This window comes from Anguilla anguilla, chromosome 1, assembly GCF_013347855.1.
Source record: "Anguilla anguilla isolate fAngAng1 chromosome 1, fAngAng1.pri, whole genome shotgun sequence".
In the NCBI taxonomy this organism is placed as follows: Eukaryota; Metazoa; Chordata; class Actinopteri; order Anguilliformes; family Anguillidae; genus Anguilla; species Anguilla anguilla.
In genome coordinates, this window is record NC_049201.1 from 60,595,765 (window position 1) to 60,614,782 (window position 19,018).

The 19,018-nt window shown below is 39.6% G+C and overlaps 1 protein-coding gene across 1 annotated transcript in view; it reads right to left on the minus strand.

The window, feature by feature from the left end:
* The window catches only part of LOC118236128 (gamma-aminobutyric acid type B receptor subunit 2-like), a 99,276-nt gene continuing 80,258 nt past the window's right edge, over positions 1–19,018 (minus strand). The window contains exons 14-19 of the mRNA XM_035434258.1: positions 12,444–12,554; positions 10,079–10,303; positions 9,017–9,199; positions 7,780–7,909; positions 5,410–5,515; positions 1–3,085 (exon numbers count right to left, since the gene is read on the minus strand). Coding sequence (XP_035290149.1) covers positions 2,920–3,085; positions 5,410–5,515; positions 7,780–7,909; positions 9,017–9,199; positions 10,079–10,303; positions 12,444–12,554 — 921 coding nt within the window. The 3' untranslated portion in view covers positions 1–2,919. The remainder of the gene's footprint in view (positions 3,086–5,409; positions 5,516–7,779; positions 7,910–9,016; positions 9,200–10,078; positions 10,304–12,443; positions 12,555–19,018) is intronic.

The window sequence follows — 19,018 nt, forward strand, 5'->3', positions numbered from 1 at the left end:
TGTTTTTACATTTTTAAAATTTTATTTAACAATAATGTGAAAATTAAAGGCAGTCCATTACATTGTGACTCAAAATTAGGACACAGTGGTAAACTGGACTTTAATGGAGTTTACAAATGTTTTGTGATTCTTCTTAATATTTATAGTTATACAACTCTTCATTGCTAGCGCTACTATACAATACATAGATACAGATACTGTATATAAGAATGAGTTGCAAGTACCAGTCAGGGTGCAGGAGCCATTATATTAAACCTAGTTCCCCACAATGCCACCTAGATGGTGATATCTAGACATGTGCTCCAGGTTTATTGAAACAATGCTTTTCTTTTAATTCACTAAACATTTTGTTAAAAAGATAAAAATCCCTGGCTAGATGTAGCAAATCAGAAAATGACATATCTGAGTACTCACAAGCCCTTGAACTAACACTGTTTTGTTTTAGAGAAGACATTTCAGAGAGGACATTTTATTCATAAACAATAAACACCTCTGCCCCCCCCAACAAAGAAACAAATAAAAAAAATAAAATAATAAAAACCTTCATAAAAATACATTAAAGCATCGGCATGTCACATTTACCAAAATAGGAGGGTTTAATTATGTTCTCAAATGCTTGGGAAATGCATGCATCAATACTGATATATCTGTGATTGGGACACTGGACTGTGAACACACAGGGCTGTGTGTTCAAAACTCTGTCTTGGCTAGTTTGATATTGTGTTGCCCATGAATTAATGTTGTGACTGAAGTAAAAAATAAAAAATAAAAATACTGAAGGGCAAATAATGCTCATGTTTAATTTTATAAACAACAGAATTAGAGACACCCCAAAGGAAAACTCAGACATGCAAGGAACTGCAATCTACATTTCTCCTAACATTCTAACACACACACGCACACACACATGCACACGCACACACACAAACACACTCATACACAGAGACACAGCACAAAATACTGTGACTGATATTAAAGTACAGAGAGAATTCACATTGCTTGATGACCTCTTGAACAGAAGAGGCAGATTAACGGTAAAAAGTTTCTGTGACTTTTGTGTTTGATGGCTGAAAATGTAGGAAAGTGTGACAGCAAAAGAACCTGTCACCTATAAAAATGTGAGAGAACCCATAACCTTCACTGAGGCTGGGGGGTCTGATATCTGATTCACTCCTCTGGTGTCTAGCACTATCTACACTTTAACAGGCTACTCAATGTGGAAACACATAACTCTTTGCTTCAGGAACATTGTTTTTATCACCTGATATTTAAAAAAAAAAAATCCTGCTACTTTAAATGGACAAGATGATATTTGGTCGGACAATAGGCACCAATGAGAATCACTGTAGCTTGATAAGGTAACTGGCCAGACTTTCAGCACACTGAATAAACCCTATATTGATATGATGAATCCTTCCTTAAACAAGCACCAAAACACTAATGGTGAAAGATATGCAGAAATAATGATTGTGCATTGAAAAGTGAAGGATAATAGTCTGGTTTGTGAGCTTTATCAGAGGATAGCTGTATGTGGTGCATGCAGCCAGTGCAGCTTATTTTATTATACTGTAATTAAGAAAGGTACAGTCAGCAATCTTACTTGCCACTCAAGGTAATGGGTGCAAAACCTTGCTTCCCTCTCTTGCAGATGACTTGGCAATATTTAAATGATCTGTGAAGTGTAAACACCATCACACACTATAACAAATATTAGAAAATAATTCATGTTGGTTAAAAGGTTCAACAGAGGCATATTTCCACACCGTATTCCATTTCTGTTTTGAACTTTTATCTAATACAGTTTGTGAGTCGCTCAGATAAAAAAACAAGCATTTGAAGTGTGCTAAATCCGGCCTTTGTGTACAGGGTTTTTATTTGCATGCATAGTACAGTAGTATTCTCATGAAAGGGATTGAGATTCATTGATTAGCTTAGCTTGTGCCCCTGGGTCACATGACAACCACAAACCATATCACTCTACAAACATCTAGAGTCTTTTGGGTCTGGGTGTGATAAACGTAAATCAATAAGTGGCAGTGAACTCACTAATATTCACTGATGTAACCTCATTTTCATGAAGGAATTCAATTTCAAGTGATGTGTCCAGAGATGTCTCCTGACCTCCACTGAAGCCGATGTGTTGTTGAAGCTGTAAACTTGTACTGATTTAGCTGTCATGAAACCTCTATGGTAATAATTTGTCACCTGTTTTATGAGAATAATTTTTGTAAATGTACGAAAAACAGTTGTGCATATTGTTTAAAGAACTGTTTTTTGTTGGTGTGCCATCACCCATGCCATGAGCCTGCACATAACACTAATGGAGCAACTGAAATTCAGACCAACGTCACACAAGCTCTCGTTGTTACATCACACGCTCACATTCATGCTTGCAAACATGACGTATTCAGCCCCTTGTCCCCCAAACTGTCACTTTGTACTCAGAGTTTACTCTGAAGACCAAAAGTATGTTATTTAAATATCTGCCACGGTTATTTCCTTTACACGGGTGCCTTTATTAATAATACAGTCTAGCAGGTCTGAAATTGTCCCTCCCATCCATAACATAATCCAGGCATTGTCAGTAAAATAATCTTGTATTTTGACAGGTTCGCACATGGTGAAGTATTCAAAAAAAGAAGGGGAAAACTCTTTGAAGTCGATAAGGCTGCAGGCCAAGAAAGGCACCCCACAGGCCCCCTCTCCAGTAGTTTAGGAGGTTGGGGAGGGCAGGGTTTGCCAGCCCCTCCTAATGGATGTGTTCTGGGGCTGAGAGCCTCTCTGTACATGGTGAGAGCGGAGTAGGGGTCATTCCTTTTTCTGTGCCCCACCCCCATCGCTGACTACATCAGTCTGACTTTAAAAAACAAAGCAAATACCACAAAAAACGAAATTCAGGCAGGTTCTGTTTTGTTGTCCTCACAGGCCTGAGACCATCACTCCATAGGACAAGGGTGCCCGTCTATGGCGGGGGCTACCAAGAGGGCTGACAGTGGGGCTGGAACAGCTGGCATCCACCCCCCCTATCGACGGGAGGTAAGCATGGTGTAAAATTGGCAGCTGCAAGGACAGTCTCCGCTGTATGCTGTGGATGACAAAGGAAATGGTATTGGTAATGACCACATCATGCCCTGCATTATTACCTGTTTCTCAGCGGCCACGCTCTGTTTGCATTGTGAATAACCAGCAGAAAATATATCACAGCTCATGTTTTTTTCAAGAACTGTAAGTTAATCAGGTAATAAATGTCATAAGCATCAGATGAATGAATGTGTAGTTGAAATATGAGAAATTAGCATTCTGAGCCCTGTTTTGTTGGTGCAAGGTGCACATGTATGGAGTTAAATTAGTCTCTTTATTATGCATTTGGTTGTGTGCTGAAATTTTGGAGTGTTGAAGTTTTGTTATATCTGCTATGCAGATCTGACAATTCACCTCTCTTGCCCAGGCAGAGTTCTCCTTCATGGGCAAGAGACGGCAGGGATAGCAGATTCCTTTTCCCCAGTCTTAGTATCTCACTTTCATTTGATCTGTCTCAGCTGAGTTGTATTGGTTATTGTTTGCACCTGTTTCCCTTTGTATTTAAGTTCCTTGTTTTCCCCCTGTCTTCATTTGGTCTTGTTGTTTTTGTTGCACGTTACCACCAGATGATAGCCACTCTGGTTCAACTGCAGTGTGCTTTGTCTAGACCACACAGCCGCATTACAACAGGAACAGCTATCCAAATATGTGAAATAAGGACGAGCTGTTCCAGTTGTAATGTAGTTCTGTGGTCTAAGAGTTTAAACCTGAGGTAAGCACACTGCAGTTGACCCTCAGTGTCTAGTTTTATCCCGAGTGTTATCTTAAGTCCTCCTTTTTATTGTTTTTGTTTGCCGAGTTCGGTGTTCCCAAGTGAACCGCTTCTTTATTTTACTTAGCTCTGCCTTCCATATTTGTCTCTGCACCTGGGTCCTAAATCTTCAATGTGATAGTATGAAGCAGGAAGTATTATTATTATTATTTTTATTATTATTATGCACTCTATTGCTTTTGTGCTTTTGCTTGCCAGATGTCCTTACATTTTATTGTGACAATCTTCTTGTGTCAAAGCTCACGCTAAAATTCAAATATAATAATGATAATAATAATACGTCAGGCCTATTATATTATATTATATTATAAGACTTAATTGGGCAATTACTAACAAATGTGCATGCGTGCTATCTTGCGACTGTATTTTAAAGGACCGGAGACACTTGCGGCCACATTTCCTTCAGAAAAACACAGTGATTCATGACCTGCACACCCTCTGCATCGAAAGTCCCACCATTATTCCGCTGATGAATTGCACACTCTTCCCTGGCAACTACACGCTCTCATTTTCCGCTCTTCCGGTAGTCCATGCGGGCCGCTTTGGGGAGCTATTAAAGTGTGTGTCTTGCTTTCGCCTCATTTGACTTTATTCTCCTCGGAGCTGTTTGGAAATTAAAACTGTGCTCGTTAGCATTGTTTATACCTCGTATCTTAGGTTGAGGAAAACAAACACCAACACCTCTGAGAGTTCACCATTTACTGTAAAATGCATGCAATTAAGTACAGGTGCATTAGAAAAGTACAGCTTTTTAAAAAGACAGAAATGAAATATGTGCAGTAAATGTGCAAATACAAAGCACTTTCTCCAGAGCATGAATGAAAGTAATATACATAAACCAAAACCACCATAATGTTCGATTCTTTATTTTTTTTATTTTATTTTATGCTAAATGCACTGGGCTGATGAGAGTTCCCTCACTCATTCCCCGTGTATTCTTTATGAGTGAATATTAATGAGCGAATATGCGCTGCAGGGACCTCCAGCTTGTTCTCCTAGCCTGCCAACAAATTTCATACTGTGGATCTCCATTCTGATCAAATATTCATGCTGCATGAATACCTCTGGATGATCCTGTATATTCTGTCGTCTTCATTTACATGAATTTGGGAATTGTATTATGTTTCTCTGACATGACCAATCAGAACCAGGGACCAACTAAATGAAAATTACTCTTGGGAAGCTGGCCTGTCCGTACAAAAGTGTTTTATGACACTGCACTAACAAGCCAGTATCAAGTAATTGATGTGATCATCATCATCATTTTTTGGATTCAGAGAGAGAAAATGAATGGTTGAGGGCTAAATTCAATCACTCCACAATGCCGAATTTCACATAAATTTGGCAAATGTGGTAAAGGCGGTGTTGAAAAAGAAACCATTGTGTCCTGTGTATAGCACAGGAGACCATAACCATTTGGGAGGAATGTTCTAGAGAGTTGATACACAATAATCAAGGGATTCATATGTGTATTTCAGCGAGAAAACGTGAGCGATATGGCCAGATGAGAGTGCTGTAACTGGTGAACTGTGACTGTACAATATGATGCCACTTACTGCTCAGGTGAGTTAATGTCTTCCAGGGGTCCCCTGTTTGTCCTGGAGGGGTCCACTGAGCCCCACTTCTGTTCATGGTGATTTTTCAACATTGATCTGTCTTCTTCTGCAAAGACACGAGACACAGGTAAAACAGTGAATCGCAGAAGCGCTTTCTTCAGGCACAATATATAAAGCTTTCTTATAACTGCACTCTGAGAATAAAAAGTTTGAATACTCTGTACATATATTGAAGCCAACAGAAAGCGAATGTTTGTGTTTGTTTCCATTAAAGCACCTGCTCCACTTCTTCTCTGCTCTGAATTTCATATTATGCTGCTACAGATCCCAGATCCCAGAAATCCCCTCTGCTGTCAAATTGACATGGTTTGAAGATTATAATATCTTGCTCTACATTATGGCCCTATAAAAATATGCTAAAATATTCACTTGTAGGTCAAAAATGTTATTTCCAGAAGGAAAAATGGTTCACCCTTAATGCCTATTAGATTTAAATAAGCTAAAGCTTCAAGATCTTGACATTATTTAACCATTTTTCTTGCTGATGTAATGTACTGTACGGGTTAGTTATTTCTGACTCATTACTGCCAAATTTGATTAATTTATCCATCTCCTTCAACCCGCTAGCCAACAGAGAAAATTATTTCTTGCGCTAAAATAATGGTAGAAACTAAAATTTTATCAGGGTCAACACAATCAGTAAAGTTTAAAGCCTGTATGCCTTCTGACATGGACTAGGACTGTTGAAGTGAAGCCAGTTTTACTTCTGCTACAGTGGATACACTGTGTCGTCTGTTTAACACCTTCCCACTTTGGCACATTTAACACTGAAATATCTCTTTGTTAACTAACTATACATTTTATTTTATACATGTGTGAACATGTATGAGCACATACCTGTAGGTGTTTGTGTGTTAAGAAAAGAATAGAATAGAATAAATGTATTTTTCCCAGGGGGAACTTCAGTACGTGAGCTGCGAATGTGGGTGTGCGTTCACGTGCGTGCACACCCGAGTGTGCGCACTCACGTGGGTATGTGCGCACGTGTTTGGGTGTGTAAATAATTAAAGGAAGCACTTTGCTCGGCGGCCTTCTCCAGGCGGGGGGACGCAGCAGGCGGCTCCGGAGCGAGCTCCGGTCCCCAGCCGAGATCACCGCTGCCAATTAATTCCCCTCTTCCGTGAGCATTCCGCGCGCAGTCTTCATGTGTGAGACTGATGGAGGGGTCCCCAAACAATGCCGAGAGACGATGAATGTTTGATTAAGCGGGAGAACGGTCCCTGGACGGCGGCGGTGCCGGTTTGGAGACGCCACGCAGGTTATCCGGGACGGCATTTCCCCGGCCGTCCCCCTCTCTCTCTTCATCGCCGTGGTAATCGTTTGCACCCCGGGGCTCCAGGGCTCTGAGGTTCATTGCAAACACTGAGGCCTGATGTGACGGGGCTGTGTTTCAGAAACGCGACTGAAACTGACGCAATCTGACAAGAGCTTGCAGCTACAAACACAAAGGCACTCTGTGCCCCACCACTGCTGTCTTCACATGTCAATCAGGACTAATGAACGAGGGACTGTCATTACTCATAAAAATAATGTCTCTGCATTCCCTAAATGCAGCCAAAAAAACCAAGAAGGAAAAAGCCACTTTTAAAATAGGGCTTGTGTCATGAATGGAATTTGAAGATGAATACCGGTTTGATATTCAGAATTTGTTCCTTTGTGAAAAAAGGCCTGTAACTGACATTGTGGCATATTGAAAGGTGCACTCTGAAATACAGGATTTCTGAGGCTACAGAATTAGCTTAGTAGCTAGAAGGGCTCCAGCATTTACCATAATTTACCAAAATGCTGCAACTTTGAGTTTTGCCTTTCAACTGCCTGCATGATTCACATGGGAGCTGTTCCAAGTTTTCTTATATTCTTGTACAGCATGCTGTCTTGTTCCATTCAATCATTTACCAAATGTGAGACCACATAAAAAGCCTGCTTTGTGCAAATGTACCCTTAGAATACCCTCAATTTACCCTAGCTTCCACTGCTGACTGCCCACGTGTGCTAGCTGTGAATGTCCTGTCTGCTGCCAAGCCACTTCGTGAGCAGATGTACTACCACATAGAACACTTTCACCTTCATCACTGGCAGACACAGAATTCACAACATTAAGCACATGGAGCTGAATATCTGTTCAGCAATGAGAATGTCTGTGGAGAAGCCCAGGAACGCAGGCAGCCAATGGTGTTACCAGATGGGAGTCAGCAGGACCAAGCAGAGGATTGATGACCTGCCACTCGTGCTGCGTCACTGTGGCGACAGAGGCGGGGCTCAGGCGGTGAGGCTAGGGGTGTGTAAACAGTGACTGATGGCTTCCTGTACCTTTGCTGTCTCTGACGTTGCGTATGCTGGGGGTGCTGTTTGTGTCCTGGTACGGGCTCTGACTGACGTAGGGGGTCTTCTCAGGTGTGTCCTGAAGCTGCATTGTCACCTCCTCCAGCTCTTTGTCAAGCTGGACATAGAACAGTGTGATAAACGATTGTTCTACCAGGCCCGATTATCCAGCTGAGGTTTCACACATGATCCATTTTTTTTTCAGAATACTCTGCTGAATATTCTGCTGACAGGTTTGTGCAGCCTCATGTTACATTTACAGAGTTTTCAGTTCTGAGCATGTCCAATCGATGATGCAGACAAACTGTTTGAAAAACTGTAGATTACCTAATTAAATGACTTATAACTGCTAAAGCCAATGAAACTGTATGGGTATTATAATAATAATAAAAATTATAATAATAATTATAATTTAATAATTTATTTAAAATATTTTAAAATTTAATTTATTAAACTTCATGAATATAATGAATTAAAGTTTTATTAATATAACTTTTAATAATTAACTATTCAAAATTCAATATTCAGAATCCTTTACACATTATTTCAAGGTCAGGAGCAACATGTGATATTAATTCTTACTACAAATATATAAATGCTTTATGGAGCTATTAGAGCAGAATAAAACAGGAATAGTAACTTGTTAAATGGCACACTTTGAAAAGCATTACTAAACTAAGCAAAGAACAGTCAGGAATGTAATTTAATTCCCGTAGGTGCTTGTAGATTGTGGGGAATTCAAAATCTTATTACAAACAACACCCACAGTAAAATGTCCAGTGTTAATTGAACACTAACAGTGTTAATTGAACTCTCACAAATAATCTTTTTCCCCCACTGGACATTCTGTTGTACATCAGTGTTCTCTGTTTGTACATTTTAATTATTTACAATTTAGGAGACACCCAATTCATCCAATTCATAAAAAATAGCACCCCAAAACAAAATGTAGGCATAATTCAGCAATGGTTAAATGTAAAATGGTAGCCTAAATAATTAATTTCTAATCTGCGTATAGACGTGTTTCCTTTAGGCAAAAAAGTAAAATATTAAATTATGAAAATACATTAAATTCACACACAGTAAAATCTGTCTGAATGCTAATATACAGCATGTTAGCCCTATGTATTAAGAGGTGTCTATTGTGTAATTAAGAATGAGGGTCACAGTTCCCATGATGCTAATTCTCTGAATTAGTTGTCTACAGTAATGATGGGAGAGTCACCTCCGTTATTCGCATCCTGAGTTGATGGTTGTTAGCCTGCAGGCTGTCCAGTCGGGATGTGCTGGCCTGGTTGACACTGGCCACAGAGGCTGAGGTCTTAGAGTCCTCCTTCTTCTGGTTCTGCGTGAACTGGAACCTCCTATTCTGAGTGGCTGCATCTGGATTCGTTCTCATTGTTAGCAGCTGCAGAGGTCAAAAATGGACACAAATGTAACCAGCTTTTGTTCATTTTTTCTAAAAGCTAATATTTTTGTTTAAGAAAAATAATGATTGTATTTTATGTTAAGGACGACTCCCTTTAATTATATTTGCAAAACTAAAAAAAAAATACAAAAAAATTATAAAGTCCCTTACTAATTTATTTAATGGATCATCACATTTTTGACATGTGCAGCACTATTACAGCAGTGCATATGTGTATATTGGCAATCCAATATATCTGATTTGAATCAAAGAATTTAATGAAGTATTAAGTATCAAATTAATATTCATTAAGACTAGTTCATTAACATTAAAAATACTTAATGAAAATAAATAGCGTCAGAGCAAAACAGAAAAACTGTAATCTTTAAAGGAACCAATGATTGTTTTGTTACATAACTACAAGGCAGCTACTTTGTTGAGAATTTAAAATAGTTACGTATCAGACTAATGCAATAAACTGATTTGTTGGGACCATGTTATTTACATACCAACTTTTGAAAACATATTAAGGAGTATCATACGACGAACATATTCATGGTGATATGATATATTAAGACTAAAACAATGAGTTAGCAAGTGTCCTCCAAAGCAGCCAAAGTGCAATAATTTTAATAACCTGTTCAGACTTATATTTGTTTTACAATCTGTTGGAACAGGATAAAGAAAAAAATAATCTAAACAATATCAACATTATTCCTAGATAAATGCTTGGCTAAAAATGGTGAATGACAAATATATTTTTTGATAATTATCCTGTAAGTGGTAAATAATTGGCAGAGCAATCGTAGGTGCTAATCAGAACCCTTAAAGCTGTACCTAAAGGCACACCGATGCCATGGGAAAGGTCACCCCACCCACCTTCGGCACAAACACCAAGCACAGGGTGATGGTGCTGCAGAAGATGATGACCAGAGCCACGATGCAGAACTGCACGTTGGGCTGGTCCCGGGTCAGGAAGGAGACAGCCGCCCCGATGATGCACATGATCCCCACGTTGTAGACGCTCATGCCGATGTACTTGCTGTCGTTCAGTGCTGGGATACTTACATTGCGAGTCTCCCAGGCCAAAAAGCAACCAAACAACTGCAGGGAGGAGAGGAAACATTAACACACGGCCATAGGCTGAAGGTTGCTTCACAGACACATTCTCATGCAGAATCAAAATGTACCTGTAAAATACCCACTGGCCCCATATCCTAATACAACTCTTTCCCAGCCATACTCCAGGGGGCTCTCATAGTACACTCATTTTTAACTCTCGGTTAATTTGGTCTGATTGAGCCATTTCTTAAATTCTGATCTGTACTTGAAATCTTTCCATTTAGTCTGGTATGGAATTCTTTTTCCATCCAGTGTGTTGTTAGTGTGTGTTAGTGTTAGTGTGTGTTTTGTGTGTTTTGTGCTAATATGAACGTTTAATAACTTCCCATTTCACAAATTCGAGGTGACTGTTTTACATAAGTTTATTTGCCTAACAGGCTGGCCAGAGGAGGATTGGCTTCCACTCTATAGCTGGGTTCCTCCTGAGATTCCTTTCCATCGGGGAGCTTTTTTTATTGCCACCGTTTAAAGGTTTTTCTCCCCTCTAGGGAGTTTTTTTTTTTACCCATGTGCTTGCTATTTGGGGGTTCAGGCCTGGTTTTTGCTTTTTTATGCTACTCTGTGAAGCGTCTTTGTGACAGTTTTCTGTAAAAAGCACTGATTGATTTGATGCGAAATAATGTAGGACACACAGCAAATGAATCAATAAAGCTGGCAAGCTTCCTGTTACCAACTTATTTAAATTGCTCAAATAAATTTAAATAACTTTCAGGGGAAAAAAAATTGCATTCTATAAGAAATATAGCTTAACACAAATGTCTGTTAAAAATAACCAAAAGCAAACATGTTTTAGTGATGCCATGCCAAACTGTTTCATAATGTTCATGGTCTCTATTTATGGAAATGGTTGTTTATTACAGAATCAAAGCCCAATGCATTCCTCAAAAGTAATATTGCTCATCAGGAATAGAACTCATAACCAGCTTGTGAAAAACTTAGTTCCTTAAATGCATTTCTTTGGCATAGTATATGGCAACTGCATAAGAGTCATAATTACAGCACACCTGAACTCAGGCAAAGTTTGTTCTTAAATAAAGGCGAGTGAAAAATCTTTACTTCACAAACAGTTGACTGAGGTCATTTTGGTAAACACTAAACTCACCAAGGTGTGTTTGTGAAGACAACAAAATGTTACATTAATTGATCCCTAATTATTTGCTGTCCCTACTGAGATAATCAAACCACTGGAGCTACTTATTCAAGCAATAAGATGAGAATCGAGAAATCACACCTGATCTCAAAACAAGGCACATGGGGACAAAAACACAGGGAGGGGGTCATCACTCTGAATGCCTTGGTTATGAAAAGGGAAGCAAGGACACAGATTTTAAAAGGATGTTGAACAGGATGTCCACTTTCTGGTCCTCCAAGAGGAGCAACAGATGGGAGGGGCAAGGCATTTGGCAGGGGAGTAGTGTGACACAGAACCCAAAGGATGGAGACATAGTGGGAGATCAGACCTGACAGAGTTATCATTCTCTCACAGTGTCTGTGACACACAGAGGGACACTGTTTCCAAGGACTGAATTAAGGGGACTGAGTCACAGGCCGTACTTACGGTACCTCAGTTTACTATGAAGCTCACTTGTGACAAATTACTAAAGACATTCAATCAACTTTTGCCAGCCGTTGTTCTATATTCAGCATCTTAATTAATTATTTAAACCCAGTGGCAACCACGCTGTAATGTCTGTGAACAACAAGCTTCACCTACATTACTGGCTGGCAGAAGATAATTAAGTCATAAAAGAAAGGATGAACATGAGAGGCTAGTTACAGAAACATTAGCAGGCATTTACACCATGAGTTCAAATGGACAATCATAATCTTAGAGCTTGCAGATTAGGAACAGCAGTTTAGTTCTCAGAAATTTAAGGTTTAACCATGTTAATTTTTCAGAAATTAACATATCATATTTGTATTCCAGCAGTACCTTACTCAAAATAATTGGCACTGCATCACTTTTACACTGTAGTCTTGAGTTGTTTTTTTTTTTAATGGGCACATCATCATGGAAATTTCTTTGCAAATGTGAATAACCAGTGCAGCAGCCATGCAGCTATTCATCCAGGTTTTTTGGGCCGCTGATAATAACCCAATAATAACCTTTTCCCAAGCTCACCATTAGGAGCCCTTTGTACGCGTAGACGATGCCCAGCCAAATGGTCATGTGCATGTTTTCACAGTGCTCCAGAAAGGGACGAATCGCCATGTCACGTCCATGTGGATCTGCCTGGAATAGAACGAATAAGATAAAAATGATTATAACCTTGAATATTAATATTAAAACCCCCTTTTCATAGCAGCTGCATTGTTTAACCAGTAGTGGCCATTAAGTTAGTGAGCAAACAGGAGATTCAGAGAACTCTGGTCAAGAGCTGACCAGTCTCAATAAGGATGGTGAACAAATTGAGGCTACTATAATTCCATTCTATTGTACCTTTCAGATAATCTGAAAAAAAAATTGCATATAAAAACTTAGACTACAACACAATGAGATCAGTTTTTTTAACTAAAATCGGTTGGCTTTTTCAATATACTCAAATCAATTTCAGGTTAAGTGCACAAAAGAAGAGCTCTTATACGCACTGTAATATAAAGAAATCAGCTGTTCATTTAAATCCGTAATTAACAAGTTCCGAGTTATAGTGTCTGCTTCCCCTATCGTAATCATACTGGATGCCATTCCATTAAAAGACGTTGAACCCAGTATATTCACCCAGCGTTGGAGAACCCAGAGTAACTGGGAGAGCTGGGAGGTTATCAGTTCTCCCCTGGGTTCACTGTCCAGTAATGGCAGAGAGCATGCCATCAATTTCACGGGCAGTGGTTTAGGCAGTCAGCCCTTCCCATTAGTCCACTGTGGAATAATTCAACTCCCTGGCTCCATCAGCTTGTACTCGCTGGACTGCAGCAAATGAGATGTATCCTAACAATGCTGTTACTGTGACAAATGATGAGGTCTTATAAATGCACTTTAATGGCCCTGGGGCCAAACCTCTGCACTATGGCTGATTTAAAGACTGTGTTTGCATCAGGTCTGTTTTCAGAGCGATACAAACACTTCTTGATGCAGTTAAATTTTAGTTCCGGATGGCAAAAAGCCACTGAATGGAAGAAAAATGTTCATTGAAGTAGTATTATAATTATACACAGTATTTGTCATGAACAAATAAGGAAAGCAGTTCTCAGAAATCTATTTTCCAAGGACTTTTTGATATGAGCACATCTAGGCTATGTTCATCTATGCAACATAATGCTTTGCTTTGTGGTAGCTAATCGCAGGGTTTTAAAGGCTCAATTTGAACCACAACTTGATTAATGATTAATGGACACAAGTAATCATATGTTCAAAGATTCAATGTTTCACCATTCAGGATTAATAATGACCAAACTGTCAAACTGACAATAATAATGAACCAATAGAAATGCGGACCAAAAATGGACAAAAAAATGCAGAAAAACCAGGAATTATTATACCATGTTAATAAATGGGATTCCAAGCCTCAGCCTACAATATTCATATGATCATTGATGCAAAGTAGGGTAAACATGTATAACATAAGCATCTTCTTATGCCTTATGTCATATTTGTGACATGAGCAGATTCTGAACTGTGTGTGTGTGTGTGCATGTGTGTGCGTATGTGCGTGCTTGTGTGTATACACTATGTTATATGCAGTATGATGAATACGTTGTATATATATAAACTGTCAGCTTTAATATGAGGGCACTTACATCCATACAGGGTGATCCATGTAGGTGCATGCATTGGTGCATGCGTGTAAGTTTCTGTGTGTACATTTTTTAAAAATTCCTACAACTCAAGATGACATCTTCACTTTTCAGAACATTAACTTTGTGATGTAACTGCGCTTTCTAGTCCAGGAAGGTTGTACAGTAGTGATATTCTGCTAAGTGGCTCCAGGACAGTTGAGCCAATGAAGTGGAACAGACACACAGAATGCAATGAGGAACATAGAGAGGTGGATTCTGGGTACTGTGGGAATGGTGAAGATGAGCTGAGAGAGAGGAGGAGAGAAAGAATAAGGGAGGAAGGGTAATGAAGCATTCATTGTCACACACAGTCATTGTCATGAGGGGGTTGAGATTGTGCTGAAATGGGAGGGGGGGGGATGGTATATGTATAAGCGTGAGTGTTGCAGGGGTTCATATGACTTCATAGGTTGTTCCTGTGCCACGACTGCTAAGGTCACTGACATGCAGATGACCTGGGTGACTCTAGGAAACTGCACAGTGACGTCCATGCTCACAGGCAAGGTGACAGTCACCCCTCATTACCTGATCTGGCAGATGGGTTCCATACCACAGTCAGACAGTGGAATAGATTTACCCTTAATTAGTCTGCCACTAATGCTGAAGTATCTTTTGCTTTCATGACCTCTGTGCATTGGGCACATAACGTTCCTGTCCTACAAGTAGTACTTTTTAATTATTACAGTTAGTCCCACATGTTGGATTTTTCCTTGGGTTTTTACCACTACTACTTCTTTTTAGGACTACCTCCAGGCTGTGTGTGTAAACAGAAATAACTGATACAGTACCGGGGTCATTGCCCTGATTTCACCAAGGGATCGTTTGACACAGCATTGCTTGCAGTATCTTTGCAAGTGCCCTGGAAAGTATACAATCAGAAATAACTTGAGTACATCATACCTCTTATTATCACAGAGATATGTCAAATGCGAGGAAAAGCAAGAACTTTTTCCAAATATATTCATTTACCATACAATCATCCATTTTCAATGATATTTACATTTGTTGGAACAGAAACATTCATGGTAGCGCTAGCATTTATCAACTGATGAGTTAACTCATATTTTCACAGAGTCACTTCCATTCAGAATGGATTCCAACAAACTAGTCAAACCAATGTCCAAATATGCAAATACTGCTCTTTAATATTCTATATTATATACACTAATATCATCACCGCTGTGATTCATTGTAATCTAAATGCATTAAATATGCATCCTACAGCACCAGCTAAGCACCTCTCTTGAACAGATTCATGCATTGATGCATAATTCATGCTTTGCTGAATACATTACTTTGAATTGGGTCATATGATAGAAAATTGTATGTTATAGTCCCATTATTTACTAAGGTAATTATTATTCTGGCAAGATTATTTATGTTGTGGTAAAGAAAAACAATGAAAAAATAAGCATCTAAAAAGGAAGCAAAGCAAAGCAAGAATGATGTCCATTAGAAAGAATTCAGAGAATGATACAGCTGGAATTATCCTGTCAGGCATATCTGACCAGTAATAAACTGCTTTGTTAAAAGTCATCTTTTCCACAGATGTAACAACCTCTTGGATGAGATTACTTTTTTGGCTGAATCACTTCCTACACCTGCCACAGTGTTTAGTGGACTTTTCTAGGCAGGTCTCTCAGTTCATGCACACATTTGAAATCACAAATTCAGTTCTGACCCAATCTATTAGCTAGCAAATAAAAAAAACCCATTAAGATGTAAAGTTTTCTAAATTAGGTGCTTTTCATTGCTACAGGGATTACTTACTCTCTTAAATCACATTATGTCAGAAATTGTTATGCATGCCATGTAGAATAAACAATAAACATCCCATGTTCACATTGTGCTTACTGTGCGATATTGCAAACAATTGTATGACAAGAAGTAACAAACATTTTTTAACAGATCAAAGTAAAGACTGAGGTGAATTGATAGGCTCCTAATTAGGTTGTTGAACATACGTGTTCTTTCATAATTCTTTTCCTTAACCTTATTAACGCAATGCAGATTTGGCTCATTATCATTTGCTTTGTCTTCATTATCTACCAGTGGGTTGGTTTCCGTGGCCATGTGTCTACACTTTCACCAATTATGGGCCTATTGACTCACCATGGTCTTTAATTTGAGCAGTTAAATCATTTTGTTACCTTTTAATATAGCACAATAAGCACAGTGTGAACATGGGACATTTATTCTTTATATTTATATTTATTCATGGCATGCATAGCCATTTCTGACATAATGTGGCTTAAGAGGGTAAATAATCCCTCTTAACATGAAAAGTACCTCATTTAGAAAAATTAACAGCTAATTAAAATTCTGGGATTAAAACTGTGGTTGGAATGAAAACCAGCAGACACAGGGGGGCCCAGGACCATGGCTGGGAACCACTGCTCCAAGCAGTTTATAGATAAGTAATATAAATATAAATAACACTGGGGGTGGTGGGCCCATTGATGCTGTTGGAACCAAATGACATATGGTTATAACACCTGCACTGATTCACCGTTTCTTAGTCTTGAAGGTGGTGTTTTTTTCCTCAGGAGGAACCCCCCCGGGAGTTGTGGTGTGAAAGACTCAAACCCACGCAGTGTGCTGTTGTTATTGTCAGCACAGCGCCTGAGCGCTTTGCGTGTTTGTAGCATTTCAGGCTGCTGTGAAGCTGTGCTGTGGTGAAGCTGCAGAGCGACACTGCTTTCTTCTCTGCACAGAAACCCATGCAGTCCCTGCCCCTCCTGACTGGCCCACGCCTTGTTACTTCACAGCTGACAAAGCAGATGCTTGAGAATGCTTAATATTCACCAGCACCTGAGGTCGTCTGAAGAGGCATCAGTTCTGTCTGCAGAGCATATGCTGCCCAATCAGGTTTCCCAATTCACAGCGACATGCAGATTAAAAAGCAGTCATTCCAAGGGATTATCACAATTAACACGCGAGTGCATTAAAACTGGCACAGAATTTTCAACAGCCTTTTGATCCAATCCACTAATAGTGCTAAAGAGAAGGAGCAATTTTAGTGCTTTAAATGAAAGACCTGACAAAAAGGGGACCAGGAGGTAGGAGCAACATGCCGTTTAGCGAGACCGACATGCTAACAAATGCCTGTGCTTTGTCCTCTCACAAGATGAATTCTGATGAAATGCTAATGGGGAACTATAAAAACAAATTCAAATGAGCTTTATGACTACACACAGTCTCAACAAGGATGTGTGATGTCAGAGTGAGATTTCATGAACCTCACAATAGGTGGAGCCACTGTGTGCTGTCAATCACTGACTCAATCAGAAGCAAGCCGACTCATAATCTCCACAGCAGCACGCACTGTGACATTATGCACCCAGAGGTAGTATGTGCACACGTTAATAAATATTTGTGATCTTACTTTTGTTTGGAATTATTTCCCATGGCGCATGCAACCTGCACTCATAAAAAAGGTGCGGCTTTCTATATCAACATTACTACAGGGGACCTTGGGAGTAAAAGACTTGCACTGAGAAGGAAGGAAGTAATGGAACAATATAAAAACTGAAATTTACATATATAATTGTGAATAAATGCTATGAAATTAATGTGTTCATATATATAGGCTCTTGTAAACATAACACTGCTGTACAAGCTGCTTTGGAATTACTTCAAAGTGTTTCTTCTTGCTTTAGACCACAAACCCCCAAAAGGTGTTATAGCTGCTATTGTAAAGCAGGCTGGTCATCAGAAACTTCTAAACAAGCCTTCATTGCTCATAAAATCTTACAGGGACAATTGAAAATTAATACAGTAACAAACTGAAATAAAAAAAGTATTATCTATATGGGTAGACACTTATTGCAGTTGGATTATGAAAAAATGTGCCATACAAAAAAGGATAAAGATTAATCTGATTTAATCTGGCTAGTTTCAGACTGTGACTATGCTCTGTCATCACCTTGATCATTCTAGGCACTGTATTGATTTTATCATGTCTTGCAATTCGGAGCGCGCACGCACGCACACCCACACATGCACACCCACACACGCACACACACACACACACACACACGCACACACACACACACATGCACACACGCACACACACACACGCACGCACGCACGCACACACACACACGCATGCACACACACGCACGCACGCACGCACGCACACACACACACGCAGGCACACACACACAAACACACACACACACACACACACACACACACACACACCTCCGGCTCAATATTAGACCAAGCCACAGACTAAAAGAAAAGCTCCCGGCTTCAGGATCATCATTACTCCATCAGCCTGCAGCTTTATGACTTTCAAAAATCATTGACACTCATGTAAATGGCAAGCTGAATACCAGCTGCCAGACAAAAAAAAAAGGCATGAACTCTTCACAACAGATACTATTTCAATAATGAGTAGTTTGTAAGCTGTTTCATTTCTGTCATCAGCTTTTTGTGACCTCAGATTAAATTCTGAACTGAAGTCTTGTCAAAGCCAACACCCTTATCCCAGGCTACTGATACAGCTTAAATGTTGCCTGACTCTTGAGCAGATTCATATTCTTGCAGAAACATTTGCCAAAGTTTAAGTATCCCACTCCAGGTTGAAATTACCTGGATTTAAAGAGAGAAGCTAGAAGTTCAGATAGACCCTTCTCTGAAGTCATTACATGTGAACAGAGCTGAAATGGGTCTCCTCTTCATCCAGGAATGACGGTGGGCACACAAGGCCTAATGCTGCTGAACAAACACCTGGCCTATGACCAGCAGCTGGTTAAACCACATTTGACCATCTTGCTGGCAGTGGATGCCAGGACGCTCAGCATAATTCAGTAGTCCTCCTGTGACCTTATCTCTGTAAGAGAGTCCAGCTCTCTGCAGTAACACACTCAAACCAGCTCTTTTTAGCTCCACCAGGGGGCGCCAAGGCACTGGAGT